Source organism: Balaenoptera ricei, chromosome X (assembly GCF_028023285.1).
Source record: "Balaenoptera ricei isolate mBalRic1 chromosome X, mBalRic1.hap2, whole genome shotgun sequence".
Lineage (NCBI taxonomy): Eukaryota > Metazoa > Chordata > Mammalia > Artiodactyla > Balaenopteridae > Balaenoptera > Balaenoptera ricei.
In genome coordinates this window covers 121008460-121022240 of record NC_082660.1, presented here as the reverse complement: position 1 = coordinate 121022240, position 13781 = coordinate 121008460, and the positions used below count along the sequence as shown (strand labels likewise).

General features: G+C 40.2%; 1 protein-coding gene across 4 annotated transcripts in view; it reads left to right on the top strand.

Annotated features, from left to right (window-relative positions):
- Positions 1–13781, top strand: part of ARHGEF6 (Rac/Cdc42 guanine nucleotide exchange factor 6) — a 102812-nt gene that overhangs the window by 44082 nt on the left and 44949 nt on the right. For all 4 annotated transcript variants that reach the window (XM_059910167.1, XM_059910166.1, XM_059910169.1 and 1 more), the window contains one exon: positions 3411–3481. In XM_059910167.1, coding sequence (XP_059766150.1) covers positions 3411–3481 — 71 coding nt within the window. The remainder of the gene's footprint in view (positions 1–3410; positions 3482–13781) is intronic.

The following is a 13781-nucleotide window of genomic DNA, read 5'->3' as shown; positions in this document are numbered from 1 at the left end:
GCATGAAGCTTTCCAAACCTGGTTATGCCCCAGTTTTGGGGCATTGAGGAGTGCCAGATTTGGCCCTCATTGTTGCTTTTTTGTTTTATTTACACTTTACCCAGCCCGGCCCAGCTGCACAGTTCACTGTCACAGGAACAGTCCTGCCTTGAGCATTGCCATTTCTAGAGCTGTGCTTCTGGAATCTTCTCTGCCTAGAAAACTCTCTACTGTCTTCTCTGCCTATTTGAATTCTAGCTCCCCTCCAGGGACACATCAAGTACCCTCTGCCCAGTAAAGTCTTCTCTGACCATCCCAGATCAAACTGATGATCCCTCTGAACTCTGGGGGAAACCACTGCTCATGCCATTGACCGGGCCCTTCAGTAGCTTCATCTCTGGACGTCCTGTTGGTTAGGAGCACGGGCTTTTGTCGAGACACGCCAGGGCTTCAGTCTTGGCTCTGCCATTTCCCAAATTCATGCCCTTAAACAGCTGACATCACTTTCCTGCACCCTAGTGACCTCCTCTACAAAACGAGATCATCTCTGCCTTACAGGGTAGTTGTAAAGATCAAATAAAATGTCTTAAAAGCAGTTAAGTGCCAAATAAACATAAGGGATATTTTAAATATAATAATGATTAGAAATTAAGATTAAATGGGAAAATGTTTGTGAAATAATGTTGTAATAGGAGGATTACAAAGCTGTAGGTGAAGTAAGAAAGATCTATGTGTGTTTGTGTGTGTGTGTTCACAAACACATGTATAAAAAGAATGGGAACACTAATATGTATAAAATAGATAACTAATGAGAACCCGCTGTATAGCACAGGGAACTCTACTTCACTTCGCTGTACAGTAGAAACTAACACAACATTGTAAAACAACTATACCCCAATAAGAAAAAAATCTATTTTAATAGCAAAAAAAAAAAAGAATGGGAAGACGTACTTCAAAATGTTACTCTGGATGATGGTTAGCTCTGGATGATGGGTTAACTGTTGGTTTTTCTTTTCTATATTTTGCATTTTTTAGGGTAGGAATGTAATAGATATAAAACTAGAAAATATTGTTTTTAAAAAGAAAAAAAATCAAGTCCTGATGATAATATTTGGTTATTTATACTCCACCATACATCAGAAAGAGTTGTTTTTTTAAAATTAATTAATTAATTAATTTTATTTATTTATTTGGCTGCATTGGTTCTTCGTTGCTGCATGTGGGCTCTCTCCAGTTGCAGCGAGCGGGGGGCTTCTCTTCGTTGTGGAGCTTGGGCTTCTCATTGCAGTGGCTTCTCTTGTTGCAGAGCACGGGCTCTATGCACATGGACTTCAGCAGTTGTGGCGCACGGGCTTGGTAGTTGTGGCTTGCGACCTCTAGAGTGCAGGCTCAGGAGTTGTGGCGCATGGGCTTAGTTGCTCTGTGGCATGTGGGATCTTCCCGGACCAGGGCTCGAACCCATGTCCCCTGCAATGGCAGGTGGATTCTTTTTTTTTTTTTTTAAGATAATTTCTGTGTTTTTTTTTTAAAGATTTATTTATTGATTGATTGATTGATTGATTGCTATGTTGGGTCTTCGTTTCTGTGCGAGGGCTTTCTCTAGTTGTGGCAAGTGGGGGCCACTCTTCATCGTCGTGCGCGGGCCTCTCACTATCGCGGCCTCTCTTGTTGCGGAGCACAGGCTCCAGACGCGCAGGCTCAGTAGTTGTGGCTCAGGGGCCTAGTTGCTCCACGGCATGTGGGATCCTCCCAGACCAGGGCGCGAACCTGTGTCCTCTGCATTAGCAGGCAGACTCTCAACCACTGCGCCACCAGGGAAGCCCGGCAGGTGGATTCTTAACCACTGCGCCACCAGGGAAGTCCCCAGAAAGAGTTTAAAGCAGCATATGATATAGCAAGGTAAAAATGGAATATGAAACAAAATGAAGCAAAGGAGAAAATGAGGGTAGGGAAGACGGTCTGTAGTGACACTGTTAAACATTTATGACCGCTGTCTTGTATTTTTATTAAGTGGTTTCTTTTTTTTAATAGATTTTATTTATTTATTTATTTATTTTTGGCTGTGTTGGGTCTTCGTTGCTGCACGTGGGCATTCTCTAGCTGCAGCTAGTGGGGGCAACTCTTCGTTGCGGTGCGCGGGCTTCTCATTGCATTGGCTTCTCTTGTTGTGTAGCAGGGCTCTAGGCGCACGGGCTTCAGTAGTTGTGGCACGGGGGCTCAGTAGTTGTGACTCACGAGCTCTAGAGCACAGGCTCAGTAGTTGTGGTGCACGGGCTTAGTTGCTCCGCGGCATGTGGGATCTTCCCGGACCAGGGCTCGGACCTGTGTCCCCTGCATTGGCAGGAGGATTCTTAACCACTGCACCACCAGGGAAGCCCCTAAATTTATTTCATTTAGAGTGTAAATATATGCCACAGAGTACTGTGGTGTTTAAGAGGGGATAGTATATGATATTATGAAAACCAGTCAGGTCTGTTTAGGATTTTCAGTTCTAATAAAATTGTGGGTTATTGCACTAGATATAGTATTTATTATATAAACTGTATTTCTTTAACTACTGTATGACAGAAGTGTGTGTTTACTTACTCATAGAACTCATCAGAAACCACATATAGAGATGTGGCACTAAAATTATTTGAATTATCTAATAAAATCTTAGGGGGTCTTAAAGCAGCTTAGTGTTTGGCTGTGAAACCAAGAAGTCTTATATAGAGGCAGGGACATGCTGCATATTCTCCCAAATCTTCTTTCTTCTGTAGGCCCTTGGTACCTGAGTAATACCACTTTGCAAAATTCAGAGAGGGTATTAGGTGTAGTGAGAACCTATAACCTAAATGGCTTCTTGTTTTTGAAGTTTTGAATTTTATTTTATTTATTTTTTATACAGCAGGTTCTTATTAGTTATCTATTTTATACATATTAGTGTATATATGGGTAAGACGAACTTTGTAAAAGAAAGGCATCTTTTTATAGCACAGCATAATGATATTAAAATGATACACAAAAGAAGAATTTTCTGCTAGTTTTCAGTGTATTAAGGATTCTGATTATTTTGTTTTTGGTGCAATAGACAGCCCTAAGAAAGGATGGCTGCTATTATTCTTGTATAGTAAGTTGCAAGATACAAATATACATATTTGGTTAGCATTGGCTTTGCTTATCTGTTTTGAATAAGTTGAATGGAGAGGCAGACTGGAGTGAAGAAACAGCCTAAACTGGAACTGAAATTCTTGCCTTGACCCTGTCATTAAGAAACTCTAGCTTGACCAGCTGTAGTTTATAGTAAGATTATACTTCCACTTATTTGGGAATGTACATCTCCATTGAGCCTTCCACTTGACAATATTTATAGTATGTTAGTTGCCCTATGTTATAAACTGTTCATCTTACACCTGTATAATATTAACATAATTTAAATGTCTTTTTCACAGAGAGACCTCTCTCCCCCAAGGCTGTCAAAGGATTTGAAACTACTCCACTTACCAAGAATTATTATACTGTGGTGAGTGTTCAGATGATGAACAAAAATTTTCTTGACTCTCTACATGGAGAACCACTGATGTGTTGAGGTGACACCAGTGGAAGACTGGAGAAAGTTGCATTGCAAGGGTCTCCACTAATGACAGTGGAGCTCTTTTATTTGTAGGCTTGTTACAGACGTCTAGAAGTTTTACAACCACTGTACTGAGAAATTCAAGGATAGCACGAAGGTTCAGAGCAAGGTCTACTAAACTGCAGCAAAAGAGAAATCAGCTAATATGTAGACATTATGGGGAACTTTAGCAGTTAGATCTAGCCTTACCAGATAGTTAGGAGGTGAATTCCCAAGTTCCTCTAATGCAATACGTTTTAAGTGATTGCATACTGTGATTTTATTTTAGAATCAATCAACCAGTTATGATAGCCTCTGAAATATTATCAATCTTGTTCTTGAGGAGAGCCCAAAGGGAAGACTGCCCTTTGGCACAGAGGGAGGAATGAGATGGCTCTGGCTTGAACACAGATATGTCAAAATATATTAGCTATAAATAGGGCATGTGCAATACTCAAAATAAGTTCCCGTTTGAAAAAGAAATCGTATCCTTTTCCTTAATCTACTCTCTGCTTTCCTCCATGCCTCCTTTCCAGACTTGGCCCAGTCAGCAATGAAAAGGTCAAGTCATCATGACCTCTAAGTCTCCCTGTCTGGTAGTCCTGTCATCTTCCCCATCACAGCTGAAATACAGTTTCACTTTTCACCCAATGCTCTATGTGCATTTGTACTACGTGCTCCTTTCATCGTGTCCATGGATAAACAGTTTTCATTTTTATTTTTAAATTTTATTTTATTTTTGCCCGCACCACGCGGCTTGCGGGATCTTAGTTCCCCGACCAGGGATCGAACCCGTGCCCCCTGCAGGGGAAGTGTGGAGTCCTAATCACTGGACTGACAGGGAAGTCTCTAAACAATTTTTAAATCTCTCTGTACATTTGGTTTCAAAAAATGGAATTTCATTCTTCAGTGAATTTGCTCCGTAATGATGACATAAACAGTAGTTGGTATGAAAAATCAAGTAGGAGCTTCATAGGTAACCTGGACAATAATCATAGGGGATAATTTTGACACTGTTCTTCCTCTTACATTTCCGAGGTTAAAACGTTACCCAACAGAGCTAGGCTCCCTTCTCCCTTCATCCCTGACCACTTTTTCTTTTTAAACTGGCAATATTTTGATGCCTTTTTTTCCTACACCTATATAGCTATATATCATTACATAGTTACAATCATACTATATACACAATTTGTGTCCTGAGTTGTCACTTAACATTATATCATTTTCAATTATTTATTTACCTTCTATTTCCTTTTCTCTTCCAGTTTTATTGACATATAATTGACATGCAGCACTGTGTAAGTTTAAGGTGTACAGCATAATGATGTGACTTACATACATCATGAAATGATGACCCCAATCAGTCACTGAATATCCATCATCTCATAGAGTTACAAAATTTAAAAAATAAAAAAAAATATGTTTTCCTTGTGATGAGAACTCCTCAGGATTTACTCTCAACAACTGTCTTAAAGAGCATACAACAGTGTCAATTATATTTATCATGTTGTACATCACATCCCTAGTACTTATTTATCTTATAACTGCAAGTTAGTACCTTTTGACCACCTTCACATAATTCCCCCCTGTCTCTGGTCCTGACCACTTTTAGCTTCCAGGTGACCCCCAAGGATTTAAGTTTTAATGGAAGGGTACAGTCAAATGGTGGGTGAAAGTGTTACCGTAGCTGCTTCTCCCTGCGGACCTGGAGCACACCATCGCTCTGCTTTCAGTCTCTCTCTGCCTCTGCTGAGTCTACCAATTTAAAATGCTGGGATTATCCAAGGCAGACTAACCTCTGTGATTCTTATGGGCGTTATGTAAACCCCATATATACTATATACCAACTCTGGATGTACTGTAGTTTCTTTTTTTTTAAATTAATTTTATTTTTGGCTGCGTTGAGTCTTTTTGCTGCCCGTGGGCTTTCTGTAGTTGCGGCGAGCGGGGGCTACTCTTTGTTGCAGTGCACGGGCTTCTCATTGCGGTGTCTTCTCTTGTTGTGGAGCACGGGCTCTAGGGCGTGCGGGCTTCAGTAGTTGTGGCACGCGGGCTCATTAGTTGTGCCTTGTGGGCTCTAGAGTGCAGGCTCAGTAGTTGTGGCGCACGGGCTTAGTTGCTCTGCGGCATGTGGGATCTTCCCGGACCAGGGCTCGAACCCGTGTCCCCTGCATTGGCAGGTGGATTCTCAACCACTGTGCCACCAGGGAAGCCCCTGTACTGTAGTTTCTATCACCCATCTCCTGTTGGAGTTCATGTACATTATTTCCAGTTCCTCACTATTATAAACAATTCTGCAGTGAACATCCTATATGTGTAACTTTGGCAAAGTATATAAAGATCTGTGAGGTGGATTCCTAGAAGTTAAATTGTTAAGCCAAAAAATATATATATGTATTTAAATTTTGATAGATTTTTGTCTCAAACCAAACTTAATAAAACAGAAGGTCTTGGAGAGCCCATGATGGCCTGGGAAGGAACTGTAGAGCTGTGGTGTAAATATTGCTGAATTATTGAGACCAGTTAGACATGTTGTTGTAACTAGATATGCATGTGAAGGGATTTGGGTTGATTGTTGGTGTTTTTTTCTAATTTACATTTTTGAGTACTTAGGCAAATTTTTAGCAGCAACTAATTCAAAATATGTTCTGAGTGTTCTGATTGCCCTCCCAATCTGTGTTGAATACCTTAGACAAACCAAAATAATTCTAGCTCACCCACAGTATTTGGAGACCTGGAAAATCAAGTCCACCCACATGTAAGGTGTCCCCATCTGATCTTTTTTTTTTGGTAAAAATGTAACAAATTTTATTTCCCATATGATCTTATATTAACTCTTATCCTCTCTAAGAGTGATTAATTGTAGACATTTTCTGTTGCTAGTACTATAAGGGCACTAGTGACTGATTTTTACTTCATTTTTTTTTAAAACGGGAAGTATTTCTTTTCTGACTACATAACATTATGTAAACAATGATTTTTTTAAAAAGTCAGACAGTTCAGGAAAAGTATAAAGAAGAAAATAAATATCACCTGTAATCCCACCACTCAGAGATGATCACTATTAACATCTTGGTGAATCTCATGACAATCTTCCTTTGAAGTAGATATGTATGTGTGTGTGCGTGTGTGTGCGTGTGTGCACACGTGTGCACATATATACATATATATAGCCTATGACGTGTGTGTGTGTGTGTGTGTGTGTGTGTGTGTGTGTGTATTTTAAACAGGAATTATGTATTCTTCATTATTTCTCCTTCATGGAGATTTTTCTATTCTCAGACCCTGACAATATTGTCGCTGACCAGACCTGTTCTTATGCTCTTGCATTCAGCGAGTCCTTGCTAGTCCAAATGCTTCCTTTATTTTGGTCATGTGTATTAGTCAGGGTTCTCCAGAGAGACAGAACCAATAGGATCCGTATAAAGAGATTTACTGTAAGTGATTGGCTCACGTGATTATGGAGGCTGAGAAGTCCCACGATCTGCCATCTGTAAGCTGAAGACCCAGGCTTCTGATTCAAAGGCTCATCTCATCTGGAAACACCCTCACAGACATGCCCAGAAATATTATTTAATCTGGGCACCTCGTGACCCAGACAAGTTGACACATAAAATTAACTGTCGCATCCTGTAAACTTGGGCAGGATAGAGACCTCTTGGAATTTGCAAGTCTGCAGACGTTCTCTCCCCCTTTTCAGGTTTCCAAGGGATTGTCTGCTGATTTCAGCCCCATTTAGGCCTCGGTATGCTTCTGGTGGCACATCAGTTTTGAAATGTTTAGAAGTTCTCCGGTGTCATCACAAGTGGCATGGGGTACCCAACTCAGATCTGCATCTGCCATGAGGCATTTTTTTTTAAAGCTCAAAAAACCTTGGATTAAAAGGAAGTCATCAACGAAATACAAAATATTTAGCACTGAATGATAATGTAAACAGTACATGTCAAAAAGTAGTTTCCTTCCTTCCTACCTTCTTCAGAGGGGCATGTTTAATGCATCTAACTGAGGCTTGGCCTCTCCTGGCCCGTTGTTGTGAATGAGAGTTTAGCTCATCCTTTAGGAACATGGCAGCCTAGAGGAGGCATTTGCTGCGCCTGACCTCGGTTCCTTCATTGTCCTCAGAATTCACTGCCATTTGTTAAACTTCTCTCACTACTGAGAAAAAGCATATCATTTTCTATGAATTATTTTTCTAATAATCTTCTGCTCATTGGCTCTCTTTGCCTATTGTAAGTTGATGTTACATGCCAGGAGGGATTAAAAAATAAATAATAAACACAACAATAGAAAATGGTACCTATGAGAGGTGATGGATGTGTTAATTAGCTTGATTGTGGTGATCATTTCACAATGTGTACATATATCAAAATATCAAGTTGTATACCTTGAATATATACAATTTTTATTTGTCAATTAGACCTCAATAAAACTAAAAAAAAGAAAAGAAAAGAAATAGGAATCTATGCAGCTTAGTCGTCAGGCTTAATTTGCATGCAGTGCTTAGGTCTTGGCACCCATGGTCTCACTGGGAAGACGGGACAGACATGATAGTATAAGCCACATGGCAGACAATGATGTCAAGTTATAAACTGTCCTAAAATGAGTTGCTCCAAATGTGGTTGGGGGATCTTTTGCATTTGAAAGCCCCCAGGGAGATTGTTAAAACTGCAGATATCTGGTCTCCACATCTGGCTTGTTACATCAGAATCTCTGGCCATAGGTCCCAGGAAACAGCATTTTTAACACCCCCTCAGCCCCCTTCTCTCCATCCCCCCCAGGTGATGCTGATACTCACTAAACTAAGATTTGAGAGCCAATAAAGGGAAAGGTTGAATGGGAGAGAGGATTGACGGCATGTCAGGACTTAGATAAGCAGAGAAGAGCTGGAAGGGAATTCAGGCAGGGGGAACCCTGTGAGCACGTTCATCCAGGCAAGAATGTGCGTGCCTGCAGGTCACAGAATGGACTGCGCTCTCTTCTCTCCCCATCAAAATGCCTCTCGGAGGGTGAAATTCCTTATTTATTGCAACTGGTGCAGCCCAAAGTAAGAATGCGGTCCCTCGTGCTGCCACAAATAGGCCAGACTCACAGTAATCCTAATATAGGCACACCTCAAAGATATTGCCAGTTCAGTTCCAGACCATCACAGTAAAGCGAGTTACATGAGTTGTTTGTTTTCCCAGTGCATATAAAAGTTATGTTTACACTTTACTGTAGTCTGTTAAGTGTGCAATGGCATTGTCTTAAAAAACAATGTGCACACCTTATTTAAAAAAATTTTATTGCTAAAAAATGCTCGCCAACATCTGAGCCATCAGCGAGTTGTAATCTTTTTGCAATAGTCACATCAAAGATCACTGGTCACATAACAAATATAATAATAATGAAAAAGTTTGGGCTATTGCGAGAATTACCAAAAGTGACACAGAGACATGAAGTGAGCAAATGCTGTTGGAAAAACGGCGCCAATAGACTTGCTTGATGCAGGGTTGCCACAAACCTTCCATTTGTGGAAAAACCACAATATCCGTGAAGCGCAGTAAAGCAAAACGCAATAAAACGAGGTCTGCCTGTACTAAACTCTGGGGATGAGCATCTGTCTGCAGAGTGAGAGATGGCATTTCCCTACATCCAAATAGGAAAATATAATCAGTAAGGGCCAGTATTATTCATTTTTTCTAACTTTCTTCTCCTTTATTGTAACGTGTGGCAGATGTCTTACCAGAACCTCCGTGCAGTCGGAAAGGTGGGAAGCAATCTGAGACCCGTTCAATCACATCAGAATCCCAGGAAGCCTCCTGTAGTTCTTGCTCCTGCCACCCATCTTCTGTTTACCCCCCTTTTCTCTCTCACTCATCTATTTACCCACTTGCTCCCACCCTGAATTTTCTCTACGTTTCTAGTGCTTATCTACCCTTCTAAAAAAAACTTTATTTTTTAGAGCAGTTCTAGGTTCACAGCAAAATTGATCCAAAGGTTAGAGATGTCCTGTATACCACCTACCCACACACAGGCACAGGCTCCCCCAGGATCAGCATCTCCCACCAGCGTGGGACATTTGTGACAATTGATGAACCTACATTGACCCATCATTAGCACCAAAGTCCAGAGTTTACATTACCATTCACTCTTGGTGTTGGGCATTCTATGGGTTTGGACAAATGTATAATGACACGTATCCACAGTTACAGTGTTGTTCAGAGTAATTTCACCGCCCTAAAAAACCTCTGTGCACCCTCCCTTTTTAAAAACCATCAGCCTAAACTACCTTACACATCTATCCAGTTATTCCTTCTCCATATCCCCTATTGTTTTTTACCTACCCATTTCCTGCCTAACTCATCCATATCTTCCATCTGAGGTCAGGGAGGTGACAAGAGTTTTCAGAATCCATCTCTGTTTTGCAGAATCTGTCCATAACAGGGCAAGAGTGCTGCTTGTTTTGTGAAAACCAAGGACCTGGAGGGGTGAAATTGATCACTGCACTTGAATGTAAACTGGCGGGCTCTTCTGCCATATACGTCAAATATGACATAAATACGGTAGTGTATTGCCTTTTCCCATCTCCTAGGAGTTTACCAACATGAACCCGTTTTTGCAGGCATCATACTTATCTCAGAATTCCTATAATATGATGGTTTTGCTTAAGGTTTCCTGGGGCCATTATAATCTTCCTTTATCATGGGATGTATCTCTGTTTCCAGCTTTTGTTTATGCATTTTAGCCTCCTAAAATAATTTCTTCAGACTTATATGACTTGTTCCCTTATGGAAAACAGAGTTATAAAAATGAACTCACTCTAAAGCCTTTCCAGGAAATGGAGGAAATATATTTTACTGGAAAATCAATAGCCCAGGATGGAGGTACAAAAGGCCTCCACCTCTTTTTTCTATGGCTTCTCACCATCTGTTTTATTCTGAATTTAGTCAGAGGTTAATTGAGCAAAAGGATACTCTGTTGTCCTTGTGAAGATGGAGTCAGAGAGGCAAAGGCAATGTCTGGACACAGTCCATTTTAGTATTTGAGTGGATTTCATCTCGATCAGATTGTACTGCTCTGAAGTTGGTTGGCCTGCCAAACTGTTCGCATTCTGACTCACCACTGAGGCCTTCTGTTTGGGAACACATAGCCTTCTCTGTCTGCTTCCCTTTTTATCCTTTTACAGTAGATGCCCTGTGGCCTGAAAAATAAAGAACCAGTCTCCACAGTTCATCAGTTGGTCTTCTGAGATTGAGGAAAGCGATAAAAATCCAAGTGAATTTGGGAGAGAATCCCAGGCACCCACCCTGATGAGCATTTCTACTAATCAAACCACAGCAAGGGCAATGCTATGTAGTACATCATCATTCAAACACATTTTGCATTATTTAATGAAGGACTCATTAATCACCTGTGTCAATTTAGCTTGTAAAGTCAGCATTCAGCCACCCTCAAGACTTGCAACAATATGAGTTGAGTGTATGTTTCCATTCAGCTCTCCAGAACTTACTCAAAGGCAGCAGGGAGTGTCTGCCTTCCTACCTCCGTTTGTCCCATGTGAGTGGTTCCAGCACAGATGGAACCCTCAGAAAGTGTGCTGCTTCGCCTAGCAGATAAATCCACTGGAGCAGGACAGTTGGCGCCTTTCTTGCAACATCTTAGTGCTTTCTCTTAAAGGAACTACCTGTGATAGCATTTTAAAGGAAGTTAAAATAATAAAACTGTTTCAATGAGGGAAGGAATGTTGAATTATAGCAACCATGGGATTAAAGCAGTGATGTTTAATTGTCTTAAAAATCACATTTTATAATGTAAATAATATCCGTGAATTTTCTAATTTAAAAATTCCCTCAGGCAATGACTGTGTTTTGTTTTGTTTTCTTTTTTACTTTGTTTTTCTTTTTTTCAATGGACACTATACTTTGGGTAGTGTGACAGTTACAGACAACAGTGCTTGAAAGCAAGGTTGAGGATGTGAGATGGCTCATTACCAGACATGGTCTCTTTAGAAAAATGTGAACAAAAGAGATGATGAGATGACTTCATTCTCTCCTGAATGTAAGTGGGAAGCCAGGCCACCATCCTCTTTTTCCTCCAATATAAATACTATAGACAAATGTTGCTAAAACGGTAGTCTGCGTATGAGTTTTACCTCTTAATAAAATGTGGTACTGTTGAATTCTAGTGCAGCTCTCTCCATTTTTAAGAATAAAAAAATGAATCCTAGTGCTGAGCATGAGTATAAATGATTATTTAACACATTGCAGTGAACAGCAGGCCAGCTGGGCAGAGACCACTAACGATGGACACATTTGAGTTTGGAAGGACACTACTGGATGAGGACTTGGAGTCAGAGAAAAAACAGAAAAGTTTCTATTAACAGATGAGAAATTTGTGCTTTGACTTTAAAGTAACAACTATAATGACACGTAATTCACATACCACAAAAATCACCACTTTAGTGTACAATTCACTGATTTTTAATAAATTAACAGAGTTGTGTGATGATCACCACCATCTTACTTTTCAGCATTTTCATCACCCCAATAAGAAACCCTGTACCCGTTTGTAGTCACTCCCTCCAGCCCTTGACAACCACTAATCGACTTTCTGTCTCTATGGGTTTTCCCTATTCTGGATGTTTCATATAAGTTGAATCATACAATATTTGTTCTTTTGTGTTTGACTTCTTTCTTAGCATGGTATTTTCAAGGTTCATCCATGTTGTAGAATGTATCAGTACTTCATTGTTTTTTTTTTCTTAAAGAAGGAAAGTATTTTTTAAAATTAATTAATTAATTTGGCTGCGTCGGGTTTTAGTTGCGGCATGCGGGATCTTTGTTGTGGTATGTGGGCTCGTAGTTGCAGTGCGCGGGCTCTTTAGTTGTGGCACGCAGGCTCTAGAGTGCACAGGCTCAGCTGCCCCGCAGAATGTGGGATCTTAGTTTCCCGACCAGGGATTGAACCTGTGTCCCTTGCATTGGAAGGCGGATTCTTAACCACTGGACCACCAGGGAAGTCCCTTCATTGCTTTTTATGACGGAATAAATCTTCCATATTATGGATATATACCAGGTTTTGTTTATGGACCTTTGGATTATTTCCACTTTTTGGTTATTATTCATAATGCTGCTGTGAAAATTGATGTGCAAATTTTTGCACAGACATATGTTTTCATTTCTCTAGGAGTGGAATTACTGGGTCATGTAATAACTCTATGTCTAACTTTTTGAGGAACTGCCAAACTTTTCCACAGCAGTTACAGTTTTTGACTTTCCCACCAGCAATGTATGAGGGTTCCAGTTTCTCCACACCCTCACCAACACTTGTTCTTTCTATTTTTTCTTTTTATTATAGCCACCCTAACGAGTGTGAAGTAGTATTGTGGTTTTGATTAGCATTTCCCTAATGGTTAACTATGTTGAGTATCTTTTTATGCACTTATTGGCCATTTGTATATCTTCTTTGGAGAAATGTCTATTTAAATCCTTTGCCAACTTTTAACTGATTATTTTTATTGTTGAGTTGTAAGAGTCCTTTATATATTCTGAATAGTAGAACCTTTTCAAATATATGATTTGTAGTTATTTTCCCCATTCTGTGGGTTGTCTTTTTACTTTCTTGATAATGTCCTTTGATACATAAAAGTTTTCAATTTTCATGAATTTCAGTTTATCTATTTTTTCTCTTGTTGCTTGTGCTTTTGGTGTCATCCAAGGATCCATTGCCGAATTCAAGATCAGGAAGATTTCCTCCTCTGTTTTCTTCTAAGAGTTTTGTAGTTTTAACTCTTGAATCCATTTTGAGTTAATTTTTGTATATGGTGTGAAGTAGGAGTGCAAATTCTTTCTTTGTATGTAGTTATTCAGTGGTCCCAGCACCACTTTTTTTTTAAAAAAAGAGGGATTGCACAATCAAAGGGTACATGTGTTCTTTGTTTTTGTTTTGTTGTTTTTATTTATTTATTTATTTTATTTTATTTTGGCTGCGTTGGGTCTTTGTTGCTGTGCACAGGCCTTCTTTAGTTGCAGAGAGTGCAGGCTACTCTTCATTGTGGTGCCTGGGCTTGTCATTGCGGTGGCTTCTCTTGTTGCGGAGCACAGGCTCTAGGCGCGCAGGCTTCAGTAGTTGTGGCACACGGGCTCAGTAGTTGTGGCTCACAGGCTCTAGAGCACAGGCTCAGTAGTTGTGGCGCATGGGCTTTGTTGCTCCGCAGCATGTGAGATCTTCC